Raw genomic sequence first — 24,820 nt, forward strand, 5'->3', positions numbered from 1 at the left:
CCATACCTAGATGTTCAGGAGTTCTTTTGTGACAGTGAATGGGGCAGTAAGGAACCATCGGGTATGATAAATAAATTTTCTTGCTAGCAAAAGGTCTGTTAGTCCTGGAAATGTGTTCATTGTAGTTTTTGTTTACAAAGTTCTCAAGAAGGTTTTCTGGAACGAAAAGCTTTATGCATGAGGAACATTTGCTGGATCTGGGCCTGTTCTCTAAGGAGGTGAGTTGGCGCTATAGGAAAACCTTGTATGCCTGGATACGCGGACGGGAAGAAGATGTTTTCATCATCAGGGGAGTCCAGGATCTGAGGGCACAGCCTCACAGTCCATTCAGTTGTAAATAGGACCCTTCTCCTCCATCCAACAATCTGTTTGGAATTTCGCCTGTATTGTCAACAAAAGTTTTCCGCTTCTCGAAAGTACATTAATTTGATAGAATTATTGACATTTAATTCAGGAAAGAAAGAAAATTCATGGATATCATTGTATTTTATAATATTGTATTGCAATGTATTGTATAATAACCCATTACCGATAATTAGGGCAGACAGGGCGTATCCTGCAATTAAAATTTTGATTTTCAGCCAGCTCTACACTTGCTGAAAGTTCCGTAGAACTGAAGCAATCAGCGGATTTACTGAATGCACCTCGAGACATGGTTGAAACCACAACTGGAATTTTAGCTGCCCCATTACCAAAGAGTTGAGTTCCCAGTGTTCATTGTGTTCATAATGAAACTCAGATGATTTGAGGTTTGGTCTGCTGTTTACTTTTCTGGTTCGTTCTGGTGATCCACTTCATCAGTCGCAGGTGTAACAGGTTCAAGGGGTGTTGAAGATTTTCATCTCTCTCTGGTCACTGCCCCTCAGTAAATGCCTTGATCATTTACTGTATGGAATATATGATGCCTGTGTTGGAATGAATAGAAAACTAATGAATGTTGGGATTGAATCTCTGCAAATCTGCTCAGGATGTCACAGACAACTTGCACTCAGTGAATAGTTGTGCATCAGAAGAAATGAAAGATCTCAACTGAGTTCCAAGTTTACTATTTTACATTAAAGACATTTTCCTCCTGTTACACTACCGGAAATATGCCGGCTAATTTACCTGGGAAGAATCCCACTCCACAATAAAATAATGAACAAATGTGCTCAATATAACTGTGTAAACAAGTTGAAATGTATCTGTACACACTTTGTTCCCGTACCCGGGATTCAAGCCCGATTCCTGTCCAGAAAAGTGTCATCAGTTTTCAGTTTCGTCACGGGTTAATGGAGGAGTCTTGGGCTTGAACTGGAAATAGTTGAGACATTATAGCATATTACCGTCAGCACAGAGTCCTGGGAGTTTAGGACCATGGGTTATAATGCTGGTATAGGGACTCCAGGAATATGGAACTTGCAGAGTTTGTCTTTCGGATAGATTGCGCTTCTACAGGTGGATCTGGATGGAACTCCTCCCGCAATGAGGGAGAGGTTTCGGGCAGATAAACAGTGCTTGTGGGGAATCTCTGATTGCCGAATGGTTAGATCTGTTCCTCTTCCCACAGCTGTTCCTTACCTGCTGAGCTTTTTTAGTAATTTCTGTTTCAATTTATTACTTTCACTCTGGAAACATTTAAATCTCTTGGAGATAGGTCTGTGGATAGGCCGTCATTTTGTGATAGTTAGAAGAGCAGAAATGAAACCTCAGCTTTTATCAGTAAATTATGCAGGTACCAATTTACCTGTCATTCCTGGAAATATGTTCTGTACAGCTTTTGCTAACGAGGTTCACAATAATAATGTCAGGACTTGGGCTTCATGGACGAAGAGCATTTCATTGCTGTTAACATGTGCTCAGTAGAGTTGGGAAGGATGGTGCTGGGGGGGGGGGTGGTGGAGGTTTGTGAAATGAAATGGATATTAATAGATTTGTTCACTGGGATTATAATATTTGTCTTCCACATTTAAATTTCTATCAGTTTCGTCTTTAGGAACATAGAACAGAAATATTTTGTTCGTCCTTTGTATTGTTAAGGTGCTTTATTATCTCTCTGATTAAAGTGAGACCTGTGGTGAGAGCTTTATTGGAAGAAAACCCCAAAACCACGAATGTAGACGAGGGAACAACAAGAAGTTAAACAGCTGGAGGACTGAGAACATAAATTGGAGAAAACCCTTCTGACTCGGAGATTCCATTGATTCAGTCAGGAGAAAACTTGTTGAGTCTCATTCACTCAAACACTGGTGCTTTAGACATTACATACCTGTACAAAGGAAGGTAGGCACTAATTGGAGTGAGACAGAATGTGCATAAAAGTAACAGTTATGCACCTGTGAGATCCAGTTGCAATCACTCCATTACTGGTATTGTGCTGTTAGCCGCCCAGCTCTGTAAAGTCGCTCACATTCCCACACAACGTTTGTTCACTTTAATATCTTTTATCTTCCGAATAACTTTTGGTCAGTTTAGATATTTCCTTGCTTGGCCGTGTCACGTCATAATAATCTCATTATTATTGGATTGGGGAGCATGCCTTGTGAGAAGGTTGAGTAAACTCGGCCTTTTCTCCTTGGAGCGACGGAGGATGAGAAACGACCTGATAGAGGTGTACAAGATGAAGAGAAGCATTGATCGTGTGGATAGTCATTGGATTTTTCCCAAGGTTGAAATGGTTGCCACAAGAGGACACAGGTTCAAAGTGCTGGGAAGTAGGTACAAAGGAGATGTCAAGGGTAAGTGTTTTATTCAGAGAGTGGTGAGTGCGTGGAATGGGCTGCCAGCAACGGTGGTGGAGGCGGATGCAATAGGATCTTTTAAGAGGCTCTTGGATACTACATGCAGCTTAGACAAATGGAGGGCTGTGGGTAACACTAGTAATTTCTAAGATAGGGACATGTTTGGCACAAAAACGAAGGGCCTGTATTATGCTGTAGGTTTTCTATGTTTCTATGACGGATCCATCTTTCATCCCCTCCACTGTCTCGTGTCTACAACAACAGAACCCCCGACTATTGAGCTGCCAGTCCAACCACTCCTGCAACAATGGCAGGAAGATCATAATTCCGGGTGTTAATCCATGCCCTGAGCTCATCCGCTTGTTGTACGATACTTCTTGCGTTGAAATATACGCAACTCTGGAAATGAGTCGCACGATGCTCAACTTTCTGTTGTTTCTGACTTTGCTTGAGTTGTTCACAACATCTTCCTCCACAACGTCTTCCCGAACTGCTCTGACACTCTGGTTCCCATCTCCCTGCAAGTCTGGTTTAAACCGCACTGTTGAAGATGAAAATATGACTTCCACTCCAGTTAATGTGTAACCAATCTCTTCTGCTCGGGTTCCAACGTCCCTGTAAGAAAACACAAAGATCCAAAATTTTATGCCCTCCCTCCTTCGCCAAACCATAAGTCACAAGCTTTCTTCCGGCCTGAATACCACGTTGCACTGATAGCAATCCTGAGATTACAACGCTGGAGTTCCTCCCTTTAACTCATCACCTAACGCCCTGAACTCTCTTTGCCGAACCTTGTCACTCCTCCTACGCCATCACTGGTACCGAAATGGACCACGAGTTCTGGCTGTTTGCCCTCGCAGTTTAGAATGCTGAGACTGTATCCGGGATTTCCCGGACCCTGGCTCGCGAGAAGCAACATGACATCCCGGAATCTTGTTCTCATCTATAGATCCTAATTTCCGTTCCCATATCTAGAAAAATAGAGGGCTATGGGTAAGCCTGTTAATTTTTAAGCTTTTGGACAACTTTGCGGGTCGAAGGGCCTGTATTGTACTGCAGGTTGTCTATATTTCTATGCTCTATCTACCGAATGCCCAGTCACCATAGCGCGCATCTTTTCCACACTTCCGCTGTAACTTTTCCGTGCTCGGTCTACCACAGACAGAAAATGCAAGTTAACCTGTAGGGAGTCTTACAGACGAAGTCCCAAGGCCCTTTGCGCCTCGGTGTATTGTATTTTCTCCTCATTTAGAAAATAGGCAACATTTTCATTTCTTCTACCAAGCTGCTTACTTCTCGATACTGTATTACATTTACCCCTTCTTTGCACATTCCTAATGTCTAAGGTCTACTGTAGCTCCTCAAATTCCTCAAAACGACCTGTCCCTCCTCCTATCTTCATGTCTTCTGCAAAGAGTTAAATAAGGCCCTCAATTCCATCATTCAAATCATTGCCATTTAAATTAAAAATAAGCGGTCCCAAGAGGCACCCCTGTCGATAACCTCAAGTCACCGTCAGACAGGAAGAAAAGCCCCATTATACTTCCACTCTTTGTCTCTTGCCAAGTAGATACTCTTTTACCCATGCTCGAATATTTCATACAATACCATAGCTTGTTAAACACCGTCAGGTGTGGCACCTTATCAAAGTTCTTCTGAAAATCCAAGAACATAATATCGATTGATTCCCCTTGAAAAGCCCTGGTTGCTATGGCCAATTTTATTAACTGCATCCACGTACCCCGAAATCATATCCTTAACAATCAATTCCAACATCTTCCGAACCAGCGAGATGAGACTAACGAGTCTCTAATTTCCTTTGTTCTGCATCACTTCCTCCTTGAGATCGGAGAGGTTTTTGCAATTTTCCGATCTTCAGGAACCATTCAGAAAACATGTAATTCTTGCAAGATTATTGATAATGCGCACACAATCACTTCAGCCATCTCCTTCATAAACCTGGTGTGTACATTATCTGGTTATGTAACTTGTCTGCCTTCTAGTTTTCCCAAGAACCTTCTCTCTAGTAATGGTAACGTCACACATTTCATGTCCCTTAACAGCTGGAGCAACGACCATACGGCTAGTGTCTTCTACGGTGTTGCAAAAACATTGAGCTCGTCGGCCATTCCCTTGTCCCCATTACTACATCTCCAGCATCGTTTTCCAGTGGTCCGATATCCACTTTCGCCTGGATTTTACACTTTATGTATCTGAAGAAACTTTTGGTATCCTCTAGTATTATTGGCTAACTTACTTTTGTACTTCATCTTTACTTTCTTTATGACATTTTAGTTATCTTCTATTGGTTTAAAAAGTTTCCTTTGCTTCGGCTTGCTAGTAATTTTTGCAGCATTAACTGTCCTATATGGCATTTATGGCGGTTTTGATTAGCCATTGTAAGCCATGGTTGTGCTATCTTGTCACTAAGACTAATTCTTCTTCTTTGGACGTATGTATCAGGACGTTTCCGAATTGCCTACATAAATTCCAACCATTGCTGAACTGACTGCATGCATGCTGTTGTTATTTTCCAATCAATTCTGGCCAACTCCTCTTCTATGCCTCTGTAATTTCCGTTACTCCATTGTAAAACTGATACATCTGACTTTCACTTTTTTTCTTCTAATTTTAGGGTGAATTCAATCATAGAATAAACACTTTCCCCTAAGGGTTATTTTACCTTAAGCTTTATAAACAACTCTGGTTCATTGCACAACGTCCAATACAGATTAATTCATTCCTTAGTGGGCTCAGCCGTCAGCTGCTCAAAAAAGCCATCTCGTAGGCTTTATCGGAATTATCCATTTTGGAATCTCACACCAACCTGATTTTTCCAATCTACCTGCATATTGATATAGCCCATGGCTATTGTAACACTGATATTTTGGCAGAAGTTTTCTATCTCCCGTTGAAACTTGCAAAGACCACATCTTAAATAGTATATTACTCCAATAAGGGGATTTTGTTACGCTTGCAGTTCCTTAGTTCTATCCACAAAGACTCAACACCTTCCGACCCGAGGTCACCTCTTCATAATGACTCCATTTGTTTTGCTACCAACAGAACCACACCGTCCCCTTTGCCTTCCTGGCTATCCTTTCGATACAATGTGTATCCCTGGACATTGAGCTCCCAGCAACATCTCCTTTCAACCACGATTCAGTGAACCCTGAAACTGTTCTGGTCCGGTCCGGAGCCCGCAGTCCAGGACTTGATCTGGTCCGCCGACTCCGGACTCCGAGTCTTGTGGCCGTCCCTCCTTTGAATCTTGATCCAATAAGTCACACCTGTGGATCGTCGTGCCTTTTTGGACTCAAGGAGGCGCACCTGATGCCCATCGGCTGGCAGGTGTAGATAAGGGGCTCCGGAACAAAGTCCAGTTGGGGGGTCGTTCTGTTTGTCTTGTCCTGCTTCTCTTGTACGCTCTGGTCCAGCTGTTCCGTCCGGTTTTCCTTGCTGGCGCTATCGCGCTGTTTGCCTGTCTATCCCGTTCTACCCGTTCATCATGGCTGCCCTGCTTGCGCTTTTCGCCTGGATTCGTTCTGTTCATCCTGTTCGCCCCGGCTTGGTGCACTCACCGCTAATCAACTAGCTCTGTGAGTCAGTTCCAGAGTTACCCTGGGCCGAGTCCCCTACTTAAGACAGGCCAGGTTACCGTTGCCTGGCGGAGGACTTTGCCTCATTCCTACCCCTCGCTTCCGACGAGATGTGCCCCGCACCTGCTCAGGTTTCCCGCGTCTTGCCCAGTCCCGTGTTCCTGCCTGGGAGGCAGCTCTGCCCAGGAGTTATGCAGCCCGCCAGAGGCTCTGTTCACTGCATTCCTTGTCCGAAAGATCCATCCTCTAGCCTAGCCAAGACCCTGCCTTGCCATGAACTCCAGGGTCCTGCCTGGCCATGAACTCCAAGACCCTGTCTGTTCATGAACTCTAAGACTCTGTCTGGAAATGAACTCCAAGACCCTGCCTTGCCATGAACTACAGGGTCCTGCCTGGCCATGAACTCCACGACCCTGTCTGTTCATGAACTCCAAGACTCTGTCTGGAAATGAACTCCAAGACTCTGCCTGGCCATGAACTCCAATACCCAGCCTGGCAATGAACTCCAGAATCCTGCCTGGCCATGAACTCCAAGACCCTGTCTGGCCATGAACTCCAAGACCCTGCCTGGCCATGAACTCCAGGACCCTGCCTGGCCATGAACTCCAAGACCCTGTCTGGCCATGAACTCCAAGACCCTGCCTGGCCATGAACTCCAGGACCCTGCATGGCCTTGAACTGCAAGACCCTGCCTGGCCATGAACTCCAGGACCCTGCCTGGCCATGAACTCCAAGACCCTGTCTGGCCATGAACTCCAAGACCCTGCCTGGCCATGAACTCCAGGACCCTGCATGGCCTTGAACTGCAAGACCCTGCCTGGCCATGAACTCCAGGATCCTGCCTGCCCATGATCTCCAGGATCCTGCCTGCCCATGATCTCCAGGATCCTGCCTGGTCATGAACTCTAATACCCTGTCTGGCCATGAACTCCAAGACTCTGCCTGGCCATGAACTCCAAGACTCTGCCTGGCCATGAACTCCAAGACCCTGTCTGGCCATGAACTCCAGGATCCTGCGTCAGCATGAACTCCGGGATCCGCCTTGTCTTGCCTGAACTCCGGGAACCGACTTCCTCCTACCTTGTCTGAACTCTGGGACCCTCCTGCCTTCTCTGAAAAAGCTCTGTATCCCAGGATCACCTTTGAATGCCACGTCCCTCATGCACGTCACGATTTACCCATCTTATTCTATCCTTTAGTTGTTCCTTTCCTGCCCCAGTACTTCAGTGCCTGCGTCCTGCATTTGGGTCTATTCCATTTCCCCCTATGACAGAAACATCGTATCTACCAGTCTGTAACTGATCTATAAATGTATCAATCTCCATTTTGTATGCTGCACGCATTAAAGTATGACACCTTTTCTACGGCAGTTCACATTTTTCGGTTGTTTCCGCGTTTTGTTTACAACACATCACGTTGACTGCCGTTTTACTCTGTCATCAGCCTCTCCTTGCTATGAGTCTCACTATACGTTGTCCATCTAACTCGTATTCAGCACTATCGTGCTGGTTCCCATTTCTCTGCCAAATTAGTTTAAACCCACTGGAACAACTATAAACGACACGTCGGCAAACAGTTAGACCCCAAGGGGTTCAAGTGAAGCCCATTTTTTAAAATGTCTTACCTTCCCCAGGAGAGCTCCTAGTCATCCATAAATGAGAACCACCAGCCCCTGCATCAGTTCTTCCATCACGCATTCACGTGCCAAATTATCCCTTTCTTACCAGCACCCGTACGTGACACAGGTGCAGATCCAGGGAGACCTGTTTCTCAGCATTCCACATCGCTCCCTGAAACCCTTACTCACATTGTCTACCGATGTCACTGGCGTCAAAATATACCAAGGCCTCTGGCACTTCACCGTCACCCTTCGGAGTGCCATGGACACGATCCTGGCACCAGGGATGCATCATAACATCCGGATGTCTCCAGCGCGTCTAACGAACAACGTCTCTGTTCTTCTAACTAAGGAATCTCCTATCATCACTGGTCTACTTCTCATCTCCCTACTTTTCTGAGTCACAGCACCGGACGCAGTACCATACACCCGGTCACTGTAGTTCCCACTGATAGGTGGTCCCCCTCAATGGTAACTAAAGTTCTATACTTATTATTGAGGGGAACGGCCACGTGTGTGTTCTCAGCACTAGCTGAGCGTTCACTCTGTCTCCCAAAAGTCACCCAATTATCCGTCGGCTGGAACTTAGGTGTATCTACCTACCGGATGCTCCTATCTATCATCCTCTCCAGTATGTCGAGATTCATCATGCAGCTTTCTCTCGGGAGCTGCAGCTCAGTTCACGGGATACATGTGTTTATCTGGGAGACTAGATGTCTCCCAGAATTCCCACATCTCGCGAACATTGCGGAACAATTCCCACGTAGCCATTCTCACGATACTATGAAGTCATAGACGAGGAATGAACAAATAAAAGCCGAGGAAGTAACTTACAAGACAATTTACCTCACGCATACCTTATCTCAACAAAGCCACTCTCAAGTCTGTCACGCTCTGAAGAACGGCCGCTCGAAGAATGGACGTCCCGCTTGTATCTGTCTTATTTTATTGACTCTTTCTAATGAATATTTTTTGCTGATTCGTCTCTCCTCAACAAAGAGAAACTGCCGAGAAGCTCTTCCGTTAAAAACTCGATTGAAAGCTAAATATTTAAAAGCACTCCCTGACGTCGATTGCACAACTCAGATAAAACTGCCGCAAAACTTTCCTTATTAAATATTCGACGCAGTTTTGAATGAAATATAGCTCTTACGATACTCTGCCTGTTGCTGATTGTTCGCTCTTCGAATCAGACAAACTGCCGCGAAGTGATGCCTCAAAAATCGATCGTCATTCCGACTAAGAGAAAAGTGAGTTAGTCTGATTAAGAGATACAGAAAATTGGCTAGAAATTCTGCTCTTTTAAACCTTCAATGCGGATATCACTAAACGGTAGCTGCTTTTACGCAAATGCTAGGAGAAGTACACATCTCCTATTTACTGTCTGGCAATGTCAGGATTCATACTCTTCCAAATCTGTGTTTATCGCCACTCCAAATTAAAATCATCTTAATCATTCATCCAAAGTTTATGAATTGAACAATATCAGACGGTTATGTCTCCCATCATTCTTGTCTTACTTCTAGGAGTTTGTTTTTTGTTGAAATGTTTAGAGATGCGCAGTATTGGATATACTGTACACCACATGTACCGATAACAAAAGTGCATATTCTGGCACGCAATGACTTTACACAGCCTCACTTAGAAGATATTGCAACGATGTTTAAGAAAATCTTGTGTTTGGATGAGACTAAAGTGAGACTAATTACGCATCTGCCAGGTAATATCATCCCTACTGTGAAACCGTGTGGAAGTTTCAGCATATTATCGGGATGCTTTTCAGCAGCAGGGATCTGGAAATCTGTTCAGGATTGGGGGAAGGAAGAATGCTGCTAAATATAAATAAATCGTGGCTAAAACTTGTTGGTCTCTGACAGTCAGCTTAAGCTGGAGAGGAAGATCGTCTTTCAGCTGTACAACGACCCAAAGGATATCGCCAGGACAAAAATGGAGTTGCTTCAAATAGAGAAAACTGATGTCTTGGAGTGGCCCAGGCCACTGTAAAAAAACAAAAAAAAAATCAAAAACTGCAAGGTAAGCAGTTTAAAACTATAGACCTGTCTTTGTTCCGTTAACAGCTGCTAGAGGTGATTCAAATAATTACGGAGCAAAGACAGGTCTATAGTTTTAAACTGCTTACCTTGCAGTTTTTGATTTTTTTTTTGTTTTTTGATCATTTAGAAACATAGAAACATAGAAAATCTGCAGCACAATACAGGCCCTTCGGCCCACAAATTTGTGCCGAGCATGTCCCTACATTAGAAATTTCTAGGCTTGCCGACAGCTCTCTATTTTTCTAAGGTTCATGTACCTATCCAAAAGTCTCTTAAAAGACCCTATCGTATCCGCCTCCACCCCTGTTTCCGGCAGCCCATTACACCACTCACCACTCTCTGTGTAAAAAGCTTACTCCTGACATCTCCTCTGTGCCTACTCACCAGCACCTAAAACCCGTGTCCTCTTGTCGCAACCATTTCAGCCCTGCGAAAAAGCCTCTGTCTACCCACATGATCAATGCGTCTCAGCATCTTATAGACCTCTATCAGGTCATCTCTCGTCCTCCATCTGTCCAAGGAGAAAATACTAAGTTCACTCAAACTGTTCTCGTAAGGCATGCTCTCCTGATTTTGGGCTCAGCTGTTGAACAAAAAGGGAGCATGTGATTCACAAATACAATCCATGGATCAAAATCCATGGTTGTAATATTAATTTATGTGACCCAAGGATCGGGGGCTGAATACCGTTTCAAAGTCGAATCTGGTCAATTGAGGAAGCCGCTTATTTGGGACATTGTTTGAAAGTCGGAATTTCTATCATTTATTTGGGACACTGTACCACTTAATTGGGACAGGAGACTGCTGCTTCATTATCTTTAACCTGGGTTTGCATTTTGCAGGGAGCAACGCAACTGACATGGGTGGCATACTTTCATGCTGCGGAGCTCTGCTGGAACGCTGCTGCAAGGACAGAGTAGCTGATCGTGCCACAGAATCGAGTGACAGTGAACGAAGAGATTGTATCGAACGTACTCAATATAATGGAGATCCAGAGGCAGAACCCATTTTACATGAAGAGGCTGCTTTCAGCACAGATGTTTTGGAATCGTCTGAAAGCTTTGGAAATAGAGCAGGTTAGTAAATTTCAAGCAGTTTCAAATTAACCATTGAGTATCATGTAAAATATTACATAAGAACACTGCCTAATTCTGAAATTGGTGAGAAGACAGCTTACTATGTCAGCAGATTATAAAAGGACAGACACGTTTGATTACTCTGCTGGACATTTTTATAAAATGTAGCTGTTGAGGTAGATGAGCGTGAGTCAGTGGGCATGTCATACAACGTATTTCTCCATCCGTTCCTACATCGAGCACGGGGTAAAAATCCATGCCGCCAATTATACGCATACGTCGAACTAACCTATCAGCCCAAACGTCTTTGGAGTGTGGAAGAAAACCGGAAGCCCATGCGTTCACGCAGAGAAATATCGACCCCATAGGCAGAGCCTCTTCACAACAAACCTGGCACAAGTTGAACAACCTTGCAAGGAAATATGAGCATACCCTGCTCAGTCATATTTTGCAAAGCTAAAAGGGATTTATCCGAAACGGATGTTGGCTGTAATTACAGCATGAGAAGTGTCAGCTAAGTACTGGGCAAAGCGGGATGAATACTGTTCAACATTTCACTTATTAAATTTTAACTTTTTCATACTTTACCATTTTTTTTGTTTCCATTGTGTAAAGGAGCACGTGATCCACAAATAAAGAAGTATCATTTAAATCGATCAACATCTCTGGTTGTAATAAACATTTATGTGACTCTAGGGTGGGATTGATTACTTTAATAAGGCAGTCGAATCCTTTAATTGGGCCATCAATTAATAGGCCGGACGCTTATTTAAGACACCTCCCTAAGAAAACAACTCAGATCGAGAAAATATCTGCGATTTATTTCATTTATTTGGGACATTTTGCCACTTAATTGGACCAGGAAACTGTAGTCAAATAAATCTTCCCTAGCGTCAGTTTCTAATAGTTCTTAACCAGCATCAGCTCCGTGTTTCATTCCGCTTCAACATGGATTTGAAGTTTACAGATAGCAAAGCAAACGAAATGGGAGGAGCACACAGTAAAATTCTATCAGAAAACCTACCGCATGAGGAGTGTGATCATGCCACAAAATGGAGTGAAAATGAACACAAAGATTCAAAAGCTATGCACAAGTGGAGCCAATTCTCATAATGGGTTTCCCTTTGACATAGATGTTCCGGAAGTGTCTGGAAGCTTTGAACCTGAAGCATGTTGGTAGATTGCAAAATAGTTTCAAATAAACCATTGAGTACCTTGTCAAATACTTCATAAGAACTGATTCTGACATTCATGAAACGATAGCATACAGTTTGAGCAGGTTTATCAAAGGGCAGACATGTTTAATTAGAAGCTTCACATCAAAAGTAGCCGGACAAATCGATGAGCAGGAGCCAGTGGACTTGACAGACAGTGTACACCACACCCCATCCCATCCTTCATACAACACGTCAGGATATGTTCGCGCCACCTAATATATGCAAGTAATCAATTAAGCTACTAGCCCAAACATGTTTGGAATTCGGTAGGATACCGGAAACACAGGGAGAACGTATAGGCTACTTAACCAGCTGCGGGATTTAAACGCAGGTCGCTACTGCATAAAGACACTTTGCTAACCGCTATGCTACAATGCCGCCCTAACCTAAAATCCTAAACTGTTCAAACATTCCCTCTAACCGAAGTCCTGTAACTCAGGCACATTGCTGTATATTTTTCTCTGCGCTATATCAATCTTATTGATATATTCCCTATAGCAGGCAACCAGAACCGAAATCTGGGTTATTAAGCTGCCAGTCCTGCCTCTCCCTCAACCAAATCTCACCAATCGCTACATTATGATCCATATGCTAAGCTTATAGGCCTTATGAACAATATTCCCTGCACTAATATAGACGCAATTGCAATCAATTTCCATTCATGAATTTATGTACAGGCCTGGCATATTTTCCGTGCAGCTCCTCCACTATCTGCCCATTATCCAGTAATCGTACCATCTGTCCAGTGGTTCCCATTCCCTGCAACTCTAGTTAAAAAGCCTCTGAGTGCTGATAGTAAACCTCCCCGCAATGATATTAGTCCGTCCATCGTGAAATTAAAGTGCAGACTGCTATGTCTATACAGATCTCAGCTTCCCTGGAAGAGAGCCAATGATCGACAAATCTGGTCATACCTCCTCAAACAACTCGGTAGCTACATTTTAAACTGTGTTATCTTCCTTTTTTCTGGTCTCGGTAGCACTAGGGACAGGTAACCTCCCTGAGATAACAAACCTGGTAGTCATGTCATCCTGCCATTTAATTAGCACCCAAGTCCCCAAACACTCTTTGCAGGACCTTGTTACCTTCCTACCTATTTCATCGGTACTGAAGTGTACGGATACCTGAGGCTGCTCACCCTCCCAGTTAAAAATGTTACAGACTCGATATGAGATGGCCTTGTCTCTGGCATCTTGGAGGAAACCTGACAATCGGGGATGCTGTTCTACCCTATCACTACTGCCTGCCTGCTTTGCCATCGTCTCTTCTGCCTCACAGAGCCAGGCAGTGGCAGACACCTCTGCTGAGCCATCCTCCCGACCGTATCCGAATCAGTATACATGCTATTGAGAGGAACGGGGACAGGGATACCCTGCACTGTCTACTATCTGCTTAGTCCCTACTGACTATTACACAATTAACTGTGTTCTGCACCTTAGGTATAACTACCCGTCCTTATTACCTGTCAATCAAATCCTCAGCATCCCAAATATTCCAGAGTCCATCCAGCTCCTGCTCCAGTTTCGCAATGTTCTCTGGCAGAAGCTACAGCTGGATGAACTTCTTGCAGATGTAGTCGGCAAAGACACTGGAGGTCTTTCATTCTCACATCCCACAAGAAGTGTATTCCACTGTGTTGGCATCCTCACTCTCTGATTGTGCAATAAAAAGGAGGAAACTTACCCTTAAGTCAAACGATATTCTTTGCCTCTACCCGCCGAACTTCTTAAGCAAATCCTTTATGGGGACCAATGGTCCACTATCCGGAGGGCAGAATCCGAGTCTGCAACAGACAGTGCTGGATGGTCTTAAAGGGGCTTGAAAGGGGCTGAGGAAGTGGTGGACACGTTTTCTGACAGGTTAGATTTAAAATACGCAATTTTGCCTTTACTGTTGATACAGTTCTACTTATGTTGAGAAACATCAGGCAAATTTCATCCGAAGACTGGCAACCATTTTGATACCTGGGTACACTTCTGCTCTTCCATCGTCGTCGATGAAGACCTCGACACTATTTGATGATGGTGTCGAGACTAGGGCCTAATTTGGATTTAAGTGAGGGAGAGTTGCACAACGTCAGCCTCAAACTCTCTTCCCAATTCCCATCTGGTTCCGGTGGCAGCACAAGAGTCGAGACGGCTGGAGATGGGACTGGGCGCAGTGCATGACCAGGACAACTTCTGTGTCTTGTTCCACGACGCTTGAAGAGATCGCCTTCTTGACCGTTGGACCTGCCATTGGTCTCGTCCGCTCTGTCCGCCGGAGTCTGCCTTCACATGCTGGGATAGACAACTCCCTATCTCACCGAGGGTTTGATACCCGTCGGCTACCCTCACCTGGTTTAGCCGGCTTGTCGAACCCGTTGTCCGGGGTGTGGCCGCTGTCGCAAGCAAACAGCTGCGGGTAACCACAAATGAGAGTGGGGATCAAAGGTGGACAAACCTCTCTGAAAAGGACGCGACATGTTCCCCACCAGAGGCGCTACCCCTTCCTGATATCCCATACAATCCCTTGCACAGCAGAACCAGGGAGAATCGCACGTCAAAGAATTAAACTGGCAGCTGAAAGGAGGAGAGAACTGTGTGGAGTTTTAAATAGCCGATATGGTAGCATTGCCGTAACTCTGCAGTTCTATCAACGTTGGGCAGGATACAGGTTCAGAACTCACTACAGTGTCTGGAATAGTGATATGATAGCATAAATCAGTGGTGAACAGCCAACGTCCATAATTTTCAGCACCAAATTTGTACATATAACCCACTCAAGGAACACGACCTGACCCCGTTAACCTCCCTCAAATATAGCATTTAGTCTGATGTCAAGAAATCTCAATTTTGCTTTTATCAGACCTTAAAACCTACTCCTCCTTGACTTCAGAGACTCCCATATGCCTTCTGGCAAACTCTAGCTGAGATTTAATGTGAGTTTTTTTTTTTGTTTTTAACAGTGCCTTTCTCTTTGACACTCTCCCATAAAGCTGCGACTTGTGAAGCACCCAGGAACAGTTCTTGCCTGTGCAGTCTCCACCATTTCAGGGACTGACGCTTGTTAGTCCTCCATTGTCATAGGTCTGTTGGTGGCCTGCCTCACTGGTGCCCTTGCACGGGCACTCAGGTTTTGAGAACATCTGCTCTGGGCAGATTTACAGCTGTGTCATTTTCTTTCCATTTCTCCATGATTAACTTAACTGTACTCCAAGGGAGACTTACTGACTTGTTAATGTTCTTTTATCGATCTTCTAACCTTTTCATGGAGTTGCTTTGAGTGTTCCTTTGTCTTTAGGGTGTATTTTCTGCCAGGATACTGACTCACCGAAAGCTGGGCCTTCCAGATACAGCTGAATTTTTACTACAATCAATTACAACACCTAGACTATATATAGGACTCCAAAAACAGATATCCATTAAACTAATTATGTGAGATCTAAAGCCAATTGGCTGCCCCAGTGCTGATTTTGTGTCTCATGTTAAAATAGGATGAATGCCGATGCAATCAAATATTTTGTGTTTTATATATGTTATTAATTCCGATGACATTTCAAGAGAGCTGTTTTTACTTTGAACACAAAATTATTTTTATGTTGATCAGTGTTAAAAAGCCACATTAAATCTCCAGCATATTAGAGTTCCACAATGTTATGATGACCATGTAACCTACTCTAGAAACGGCTTAGAACTTCCACCTTGGATCCCATGCCTCCTTACTTTCTCAATAATCCTTACATGGGGTACTTTATCAAATGCCTTGCTGAGATCCATATACTCTACATCAACGCTCTTCATCAACGTGTTTTGTTACATCCTCAAAAATTCGGTCAGGTTCATCAGGCATGACTGGCCCTTCACAAAGCCATGCTGGCTATCCCGAAACAGATTATGTCTCTCCAAATGCTCTCTCGGTATCTTCTCCAATATTTTGCTTATCACTGAAGTAAGTCTCATTGATCTTTAGTTTACTGTGTTATCTCTACTCCATTTCTTGAACAGGGGAACAATGTTTGCAACCTTCCAATCCGATGGAACCTCTCCCGTCCTTATTGATGATGCAATGATCATCGCCAGAGGCTCAGCAATCTCCCTACTCGCTTCTCTCAATAGCTTGGGCTATATCTCGTCCCGGCGGTTATCTAATTTAATACCTTTCCAAAGTTCTAGTGCATCCTCTTTCCTAATGGCTATACACTCAAGATTTCAGTCCACTGTAAGTCATCCCCACATTTCGTGGTGAATACTGAAGCAAAGTATTCATTAAGTAACTCAGAATATTTGAAATAATCGGCAGATTCAGAAACTTCTGTTGAGAATATAGCGGTGAATTTTAACTAAACCAAGTGTTACAAGAGTGTAGGGAGCGAACCCAAGGACAGGACACGGGCCGGAGATTGAGTCTAAATTCTTACACGGGTGTAAACGCCGAACAGCAAATAGAGCTCTGATATGGAGCCTTGACATGGAGCCTTGATTTAGAGCCTTGACACGAAATCCTGACGCGGAGCCTTGACTCAGAGAAGTGGAGTCTGAGAGGTAAACCCGGAAAAAGGAGCTAGACAGAACAAACGGTTCTAAGCGGTCAGGGAACGTAGTTACATCATAGGAAAAAAGACCAACGGACTGGAGACTAGTGGTTGTGACGCCGAGGTTCTTGTACTGCAGTTCTTGGTGGAGACCAGGTGTTCTGTCATCAAAACGAATTAGCAGTAAATGGGAAATTAACAATCGGAATTAAGGCATAATCAAAGGGGATTAGGAGCAGAATAGGGGATTAACGATCGGGACCAGGACAATGCCTCCGCCCTCAACGGGATCCTCCATGCGAACCAGCAGGCTTGTTCAGATGGGCCGGATGGAAATCACGAATGAGGGAAGGGTCCAAGATAGATAGATAGATAGATAGATAGATAGATAGATAGATAGATAGATAGATAGATAGATAGATAGATAGATAGATACTTTATTCATCCCCAAGGGGCAATTCAACATTTTTCCAGTGTCCCATACACATATTGTAGCAAAACTAATTATATACAGTATTTAACTCAGTATAAATAAATGCATCTAAAATCACCCTCCCAAAAATCATTAATAAATAGCTTTTAAAAAGTTCTTAAATAGTTTACTAAAGTGCATTGAGTGGTAACTTAATCTCAGTCCTAACCCCGGCACTTTAACATGTCTTGCCCCTGGTGGTTGAATTGTCGAGCCGAATGGCGTTGGGGAGTAATGATCTCTTCATCCTGTCTGAGGAGCATTGCATTGACAGCAACCTGCTGCTGAAGCTGCTTCTCTGTCTCTGGATGGTGCTGTGCAGAGGATGTTCAGGGTTTTCCATGATTGACCGTCGCCTACTCAGCGCCCTCTTCTCTGCCACCGATGTCATACTCTCCAGTTCTGTGCCCACGACAGAGCCCGCCTTCCTTACCAGCTGATTAAGACGTGAGGCGTCCCTCTGCTTAATGCTGCCTCCCCAGCACGCCACCACAAAGAAGAGGGCGCTCTCCACAACTGACCGATAGAACATCTTCAGCAGCTCACTACAAACAAGATGAAGGAGAAGGCAATCCAGAAACGTTGCTCCAGCTGTATCCCTCCCAATCGAACAGGTACCGGATGCCCCTTCCTCGGCGGCCCACATGCAGTATTCGCCAGACGGTGTATGGTGGGTGGTCGTCAATGATCCGCCCGGATGGAGGGTGTTGGGCAGGAGGGTACAAAGGGCAGACAGAGACCGGTTTCAATTGGTAAACATGGAATGTAGGATGGATGTGCATAGGTCTGGGCAGTTTGAGTCGAACTGACATGGGGTTTATAATACGCTCAATCGCGAAAGGTCCTAGGAAGAGAGGGGCGAGTTTCATGGGCCGAAGGGGATAGGTAGCACGGAAATGGCCGGACTGGCTGCAATGTAGACACTCACCTGCTCTCAGTCTCCGGAGCCGCTCAGCGGGAGAAAGGCGGTTCCGTCCCAGCAGCATGAGTTCCTCTGCCGGGGCGGTGGGAATGGCAGGAGGAGAAAGACTATGGCGTTCTATTGGACGATTGTCCACCCTGGTAGCTGGGGAGATGAATGAATCCAGTTTGTCATGGTCATCTCTGAGCCAACTCGCTGAGACCACTCCGAAATACATAGAAACTTAGAAAACCTATAGTTGTGGTGAAACTGACCCTACACTAGCTATTACTAGGACTACCGTAGCCCTCTATTTTGAAGCTCCATGTACCTATCCAAAATTCTCTTAAAAGGCCCTTTCGTATTCTCCTCCACCACTATTGCCGGCAGCCCATTCCATGTACTCACCACACTCTGCGTACAAATAATGGCCCTGATATCTCCTCTGCACCTACTCCCAAGCACCTTACACCTGTGCCCTCTTGTGGCAACCATTTCTGCCCTGGGAAAAGGCCTCTGACTACCCACACGATCAATGCCTCTCATCATCTTATACACCTCTATCAGGTCAACTCACCTCTCATCCTCCGTCGCGCCAAGGTGAAAAGGCCGAGTTCACTCAAACTATTCTCATAAGGCATGCTCCACAATCCAGGCAACATCTTTGTAAATCTCCTCTGCATCATTCCTATGGCTTCCACATCCTTCCTGTAGTGAGTCGACCAGAGCTGAACACAGTACACCAAGTGGGGTCTGACCAGGGTCCTACATAGCTGCCACATTACCTCTCTGCGCCTAAACTCAGTTCCACGATTGATGAAGGCCAATGCACCATATGCCTTCTTAACCACAGAGTCAACCTTCGCAGCTGCTTTGAGCGTCCTATGGACTCGGACCCCAAGATCCCTCCGATCCTCCAGACTGCCAAGAGTTTTATCATTAATACTATATTTTGCCATCATATTCGACTTACCAAAATGAACCACTGAACACTTATCTGGGTTGAACTCCATCTGCCACTTCTGAGCCCAGTTTTGCATCCTATCAATGCTCCTCTCTAACCTCTGTCAGCCCTCCACACTATCCAGAGCACTTCCAACCTTAGTGTCATCAGCAAACTTACTAAGTCATCTCTCCATTTCCTCATCCAGGTCATTTATAAAAATCACGTAGAGTAAGTTTCCCAGAACAGATTCCTACGGCACTCCAGTATTCACCAAACTCCATGCAGTGTATGACCCCTCTGCAGCCACACTTTGCCTTCTGTGGGCAAGCCAGTTCTGGATCCACAAGGCAATGTCCCCTTGGATCCCATGCCGCCTTAGTTTCTCAATAAGACTTGCATGGGTTACCTTATCAAATGCCTTGCTGAAATGCATAAACACTACATGTACAGCTCTTCCTTCATCAATGTATTCAGACACATACTCAAAAAGTACAATCAGACTCATAAGGCACAACGTGCCCTTGACAAAGCCATGCTGACTAATTTCCAAATTTCCATAAATCTTCCTCTGAGGATCTTCTCTATCGATTTCAGGATAGCAATCTCAGGATTGCTACCAGTGTCACGTGCAGGTGGGTTTAGAAATAGTAAGATAGTGCAGATCAACTCGTGGCTGAAGACATGTTGAAGGAGGGAGGGCTTCAGATTTATAGATAATATTTATAAGATTTATAGATAATTGGGCAATTTTCCAGGGAAGGTGGAACCTGTTCCGCCGGGACGATTTACATCTGAACTGGAGAGGAACAAATATTCTTGCAGGTAGGTTTTCTAGGGAGGCTCCAGTGGATTTAAGCTAGATCAGATGGGGGGAGGGGAACCGGCGTTTGGGAAAAGATGTACGGGAGAAGCGAAAATAAGAAGACAGTAACGTTCTTTGTACTGTTAGAGATAAACAGAGCGGAAGAAGTGGGGAATTTCTTAAATGCATTTATATTAATGCTAGGAGCATTGTAAGAAAGGTGGATGAGAGAGCATGGAATTATATCTGGAAATATGATGTTGTAGCTATTAGTGAAACATGGTTGCAGGAGGGGTTTGATTGGGAACTAAATATTCCTGGATTTCGTTGCTTCAGGTGTGATAGAATCGGAGGGACAAGGCGGTGGGGGAGGTGTTGCGTTGCTTGTCAGAGAAAATATTACAGCAGTGCTCCGATGGGATAGATGAGAGGGTCGTCTAGGGAGGCTATTTAGATGGAATTGAGGAATGGGAAAGGTCTAGTAACACTTATAGGGGTGCATTATAGACCACCTAATGGGGAGCGAGAATCGGAGGAGCAAATTTGCAAGAGGTAGCAGATATTTGTAGTAGGCACAGGGCGGTGATTGTCGGAGATCTTAATTTTCCACACATAGACCGGGTTGGAGTTTCTAAAAAGTACGCAGGATAGTTTTTTTTTGCAGCAATACATAGAGATACCGACTAGTGAAGGGGCAGTGTTGGATCTCCTGTGAGGGAATGAAATAGGTCCGGTGACGGAGGTATGTATTGGGGAGAACTTCGTGTCCAGTGATCACAATACCATTAGTTTCAATATAATAATGGAGAAGGATAGGAATAGACCCAGGGTTGAGATCCTTGATTGGAGAAAGGCCAACTTTGAGGAGACGAGAAAGGATTTAAAAGGAGTGGACTGGGACAATTTGTTTTGTGGGAAGGATGTAAAAGAAAACTGGAGGTCTTTTAAAGTTGAAATTTTGAGGGTACAGAATCCTTATGTTCCTGTTTGGTTAAAAGGAAAGGTTAAAATTTGAGAGAGACATGGTTTCAAGGCATATTAGAAGTTTGTTTAGTAAAAAGAGAGATATCTACAATTAACATCAGCAGCATGGAGTAAGTGAGGTGTTCGAGGATTATAAAGAATGTAAGAAGAATCCTATGAAAGAGATTAGAAAAGCTAAAAGAAGATACGAGGTTGCTTTGGCAAATAAGGTGAAAATAAATCCAAAGGGTTTCTACAGTTATATTAATAACAACAGGATAGTGAGGTATAACATTGGTCCCTTAGAGAATCAGAGTGGGCAGCTATGTGAGGAGCCGAAAGAGATGGGATATATTTTGAAAAAAATATTTTCTTCGTATTCACTGAGGAGCAGGATATTGAATTGTATAAAGTAAAGGAAACAAGTAGGAAAGTTATGGAAACTATAATTATTAAAGAGGAGGAAGTACTGGTGCTTTTAAGGAATATAAAAGTGGATAAATCTCCAGATCCTGACAGGATAATCCCTAGCACCTTGAGGGAAGTTAGTGTAGAAATAGCAGGGGCTCTGACAGAAATATTTCAAATGTCATTAGAAACGGAGACGGTGCCAGAGGATTGGCGTATTGCTCATGTGGTTCCATTGTTTAAGAAGGGTTTTAAGAGTAAACCTTGCAATTACAGTCCTGTCAGTTTGACGTCAGTGGTGGGTAAATTAATGGAAAATATTATTAGAGATGCTATATATAATTATTTGGATAGACAGTGCTGATTAGGAACAGTCAACATGGATTTGTGCGTGGATGGTCAAGTTTGACAAACTACCTGAATTTTTGAAGAGGTTACGAGGAAAGTTGACCAGGGTAAAACAGCGGATGTTGACTATATGGACCAGTGAGACCTGTAACATGGTTCCGAACGGAAGGGTAGTTAGGAAGGTTCAATCGTTAGGTATTAATATTGAAGTAGTAAAATGGATTCAACCGTGGCTGGATGGGAGATATCAGAGAGTAGCTCTGGATAATGGTTTGTCAGGTTGGAGGCAGGTGAATACTGGTGTGCCACAGTGGTCTGTATTGGGTCCAAAGTTGTTTGTCATATACATTAATGATCTGGATGATGGGGTGATAAATTGTACCAGTAAGTATGCAGATGATACAAAGGTCGGTGGCGTTGTGGATAATGAAGTAGGTTTTCAAAGCTTTCAGAGAGATTTAGGCCAGTTAGAAGCGTAGGCTGAACGATGGCAGATGGAGTTTAATGCTGATAAGTGTGAGGTGCTACATTTTGGTAGGAATAATCCAAATAGGACATACATATTAAATGGTAGAGCATTGAAGAATTCAGCAGAACAGAGTGATCTAGGAATAATAATGAATTGTTCCCTTAAGGTGGAATCTCATGTGGATAGGGTGTTGAAGAAAGCTTTTTGTATGCTGGCCTTTATAAATCAGAGCATTGAATATAGGAGTTTGGATGTAATGTTAAAATTGTACAAGTCATTGGTAAGGCCGAATTTGGAGTATTGTGTACAGTTGCGGTCACCGAATTATAGGAATTATATCAACAAAGTAGAGAGAGTGCTGAGAACATTTACTAGAATGTTACCTAGGATTCAGCACCTAAGTTACAGGGAAAGGTTGAACAAGTTAGGTCTTTATTCTTTGGAGCGTAGAAGGTTGAGGGAGAACTTGATAGAGGCATTTAAAATTAAGAGTGAGATAGATAGAGTTGACGTGGATAAGCTTTTTTTTCCGTCGAGATTAGGGGGATTCGAACAAGAGAACATGAGTTAAGATTTAGGGGGCAAAAGCTTGAGGGTAACAGGAGGAGGAATTTCTTTACTCAGAGAGTGGTAGCTGACTGGAACGAGCTTCCAGTCGAAGTGGTAGATGCTGGTTCGGTATTGTCATTTAAAGTAAAATTAGATAGGTATATGGACAGGAAAGGATTGGAGGGTTACGGGCTGAGCGCCGTTTAGGTGAGATTAAGCGTTCGGCACGGACTAGAAAGGCCGGGATGGCCTGTTTCCGTGCTGTAATTGTTATATGGTTATATATTTATAAATTATGAACCACTGAGGTAAGACTCACTGGTCTATAATTTCCTGGTCTTCCACTGCTCCCTTTCAAGAGTAACAGAACGATATCGGGAAAGGTCACGGGTATGCTGGCGAATTATTTTAATTTATAAATATTGCCTTGACTCTGTGTCTGGGTTTAATTTAATATCGGCAATTTACAAACTATTTGTGAAGGGACTGATCTGAGAGATGAGAGAGAGAGAAACATCTCTGCGCGAACTTAGGAGTACAATTACTGTCTACATGCTGTTCTTATTAGCAGTCTGTGATGCACATTAACACAGTGAGGTATTCCAGAACACAAGTCATTCTGCAGATGCTAGAAGTTTCAAGTAACACAAAGACACACTGAATACTGACAGAACTTAACAGGTCAGGAAGCATCCATGGTGAGGAATAAACAGTTGACGTTTCAGATCATGACCACAAGGAATAGAATGTAATGTGGCAAAATCTAGAATTTCTGTCCCCTCATTTCCAGTCCCAATGAATGACCTTGGCCCGAAATATCAATTGCTTATTCTCCTCCATGGATGCTGCCTGACCCGCTGAGTTCCTCCAACATTTTGTGAAATATCCCAGAGATTTGCCAAGGAAGGGATTGAATAGGCAGGCAGAGCACCGGAATCTGACCAGAGCAAAGCAGTTCTAATGGGCAGTACGAAGATAGTTATGTCCAATGGTCTCTGTATTCTTAGGAATAAGCAGTGTCCTTTCCAGAGTCGACGTTTATTCTCGGGGACAAGAAAGATCTTCTTTCAGCAGATGTAACTATACATCCCAACACCCCACAATCCACACCCCACCAACCACACATTCCGGGACCGCGCCCATTGCCCCAGATACTTCAGAATATGTTTTGTGACCTGCTGCGCACCATCTTCAGCTACCAGAGAGAAAGTTACTGCCCGATATGGTGTCAGGCCTCAGTAATTTCCTTAATCCTCCCCATTTTCCTTCACAGGTCCGAGTTCAGTGATCACCGAGCTCTTGGCAAGCTGGAACGATTTCCAGCTGCTGCAGCTGACGAACTTCTACGGGGACAGGCTGGAGCAGGCGATGGAAGGAGGGGTACACGAAGTGAGCCAGGCGTTAACGGTCGAGAATCAGTTCAGCGGAGAGGAACATCGGGTGAGTGGAAGGGAGAATGGGTTTGACTTCTCGCGCATCACGTGTCGGAAATCTGTCTCATCGCATATGAAATTAGATAAAAGAACAGCGAGGACATAAATACTGTTCATACAACCTCAAACATGTGAATCTGAACCAGTGATAGAAAAGGGTGAAAAGGGTGACGGCCCAGTGTGATCCCGTTACAGAGCACATCATTTACTTCTTATTCTCTGTGTGATGTCAGTCCCCAATATGTTCACCGTTACTCTTCACAGAAAATCACTGATCTCGCTGATAAGGGAGAGCGGGCGGACAGTTCTAAACTCCTCCTGAGCCTGGTGATGGAGAAAGGCTCCCGCGCCCGGAGGGTGATGTGGGAAACCTTTGTCAAAATGCGGAATGCAGTCCCAAAGTTCGACAAAATACTGAAGGAAATACAGGGATATGGTGAGATGATATCAGAGATTAATTTAAATTTGGATTGAAACACAGAACACTTAACAATTTTACACATTATTCCCTCAATTTCTTCAAATTCATACAGGCTGTGATCCCTCCCATCGATCAAACCCCGCTCAAGATTTACTTAACGTTCTCAGTGAGCTGAAAGGTAAGTGAACATGCATCGAACATTGAAGGGTTATACACTGGAATAGGCCATTAGGCAAATAATATTGTACCGAATCAGCTAAGATGTAAATCAAATGCACTCAAACTCTAGTCTTTCCTTCCTGCACCATGTC

The 24,820-nt window shown here is 44.1% G+C and overlaps 1 protein-coding gene across 4 annotated transcripts in view; it reads left to right on the forward strand.

Moving 5' to 3' along the window:
- LOC132389677 (NACHT, LRR and PYD domains-containing protein 3-like) overlaps positions 1–24,820 on the forward strand; it is a 73,748-nt gene that overhangs the window by 35,966 nt on the left and 12,962 nt on the right. For all 4 annotated transcript variants that reach the window (XM_059962227.1, XM_059962228.1, XM_059962226.1 and 1 more), the window contains 4 exons: positions 10,834–11,067; positions 23,929–24,095; positions 24,353–24,524; positions 24,622–24,687. In XM_059962227.1, coding sequence (XP_059818210.1) covers positions 10,851–11,067; positions 23,929–24,095; positions 24,353–24,524; positions 24,622–24,687 — 622 coding nt within the window. In that variant the 5' untranslated portion in view covers positions 10,834–10,850. The remainder of the gene's footprint in view (positions 1–10,833; positions 11,068–23,928; positions 24,096–24,352; positions 24,525–24,621; positions 24,688–24,820) is intronic.

This window comes from Hypanus sabinus, unplaced genomic scaffold (assembly GCF_030144855.1).
Source record: "Hypanus sabinus isolate sHypSab1 unplaced genomic scaffold, sHypSab1.hap1 scaffold_623, whole genome shotgun sequence".
Taxonomy (NCBI): Eukaryota; Metazoa; Chordata; class Chondrichthyes; order Myliobatiformes; family Dasyatidae; genus Hypanus; species Hypanus sabinus.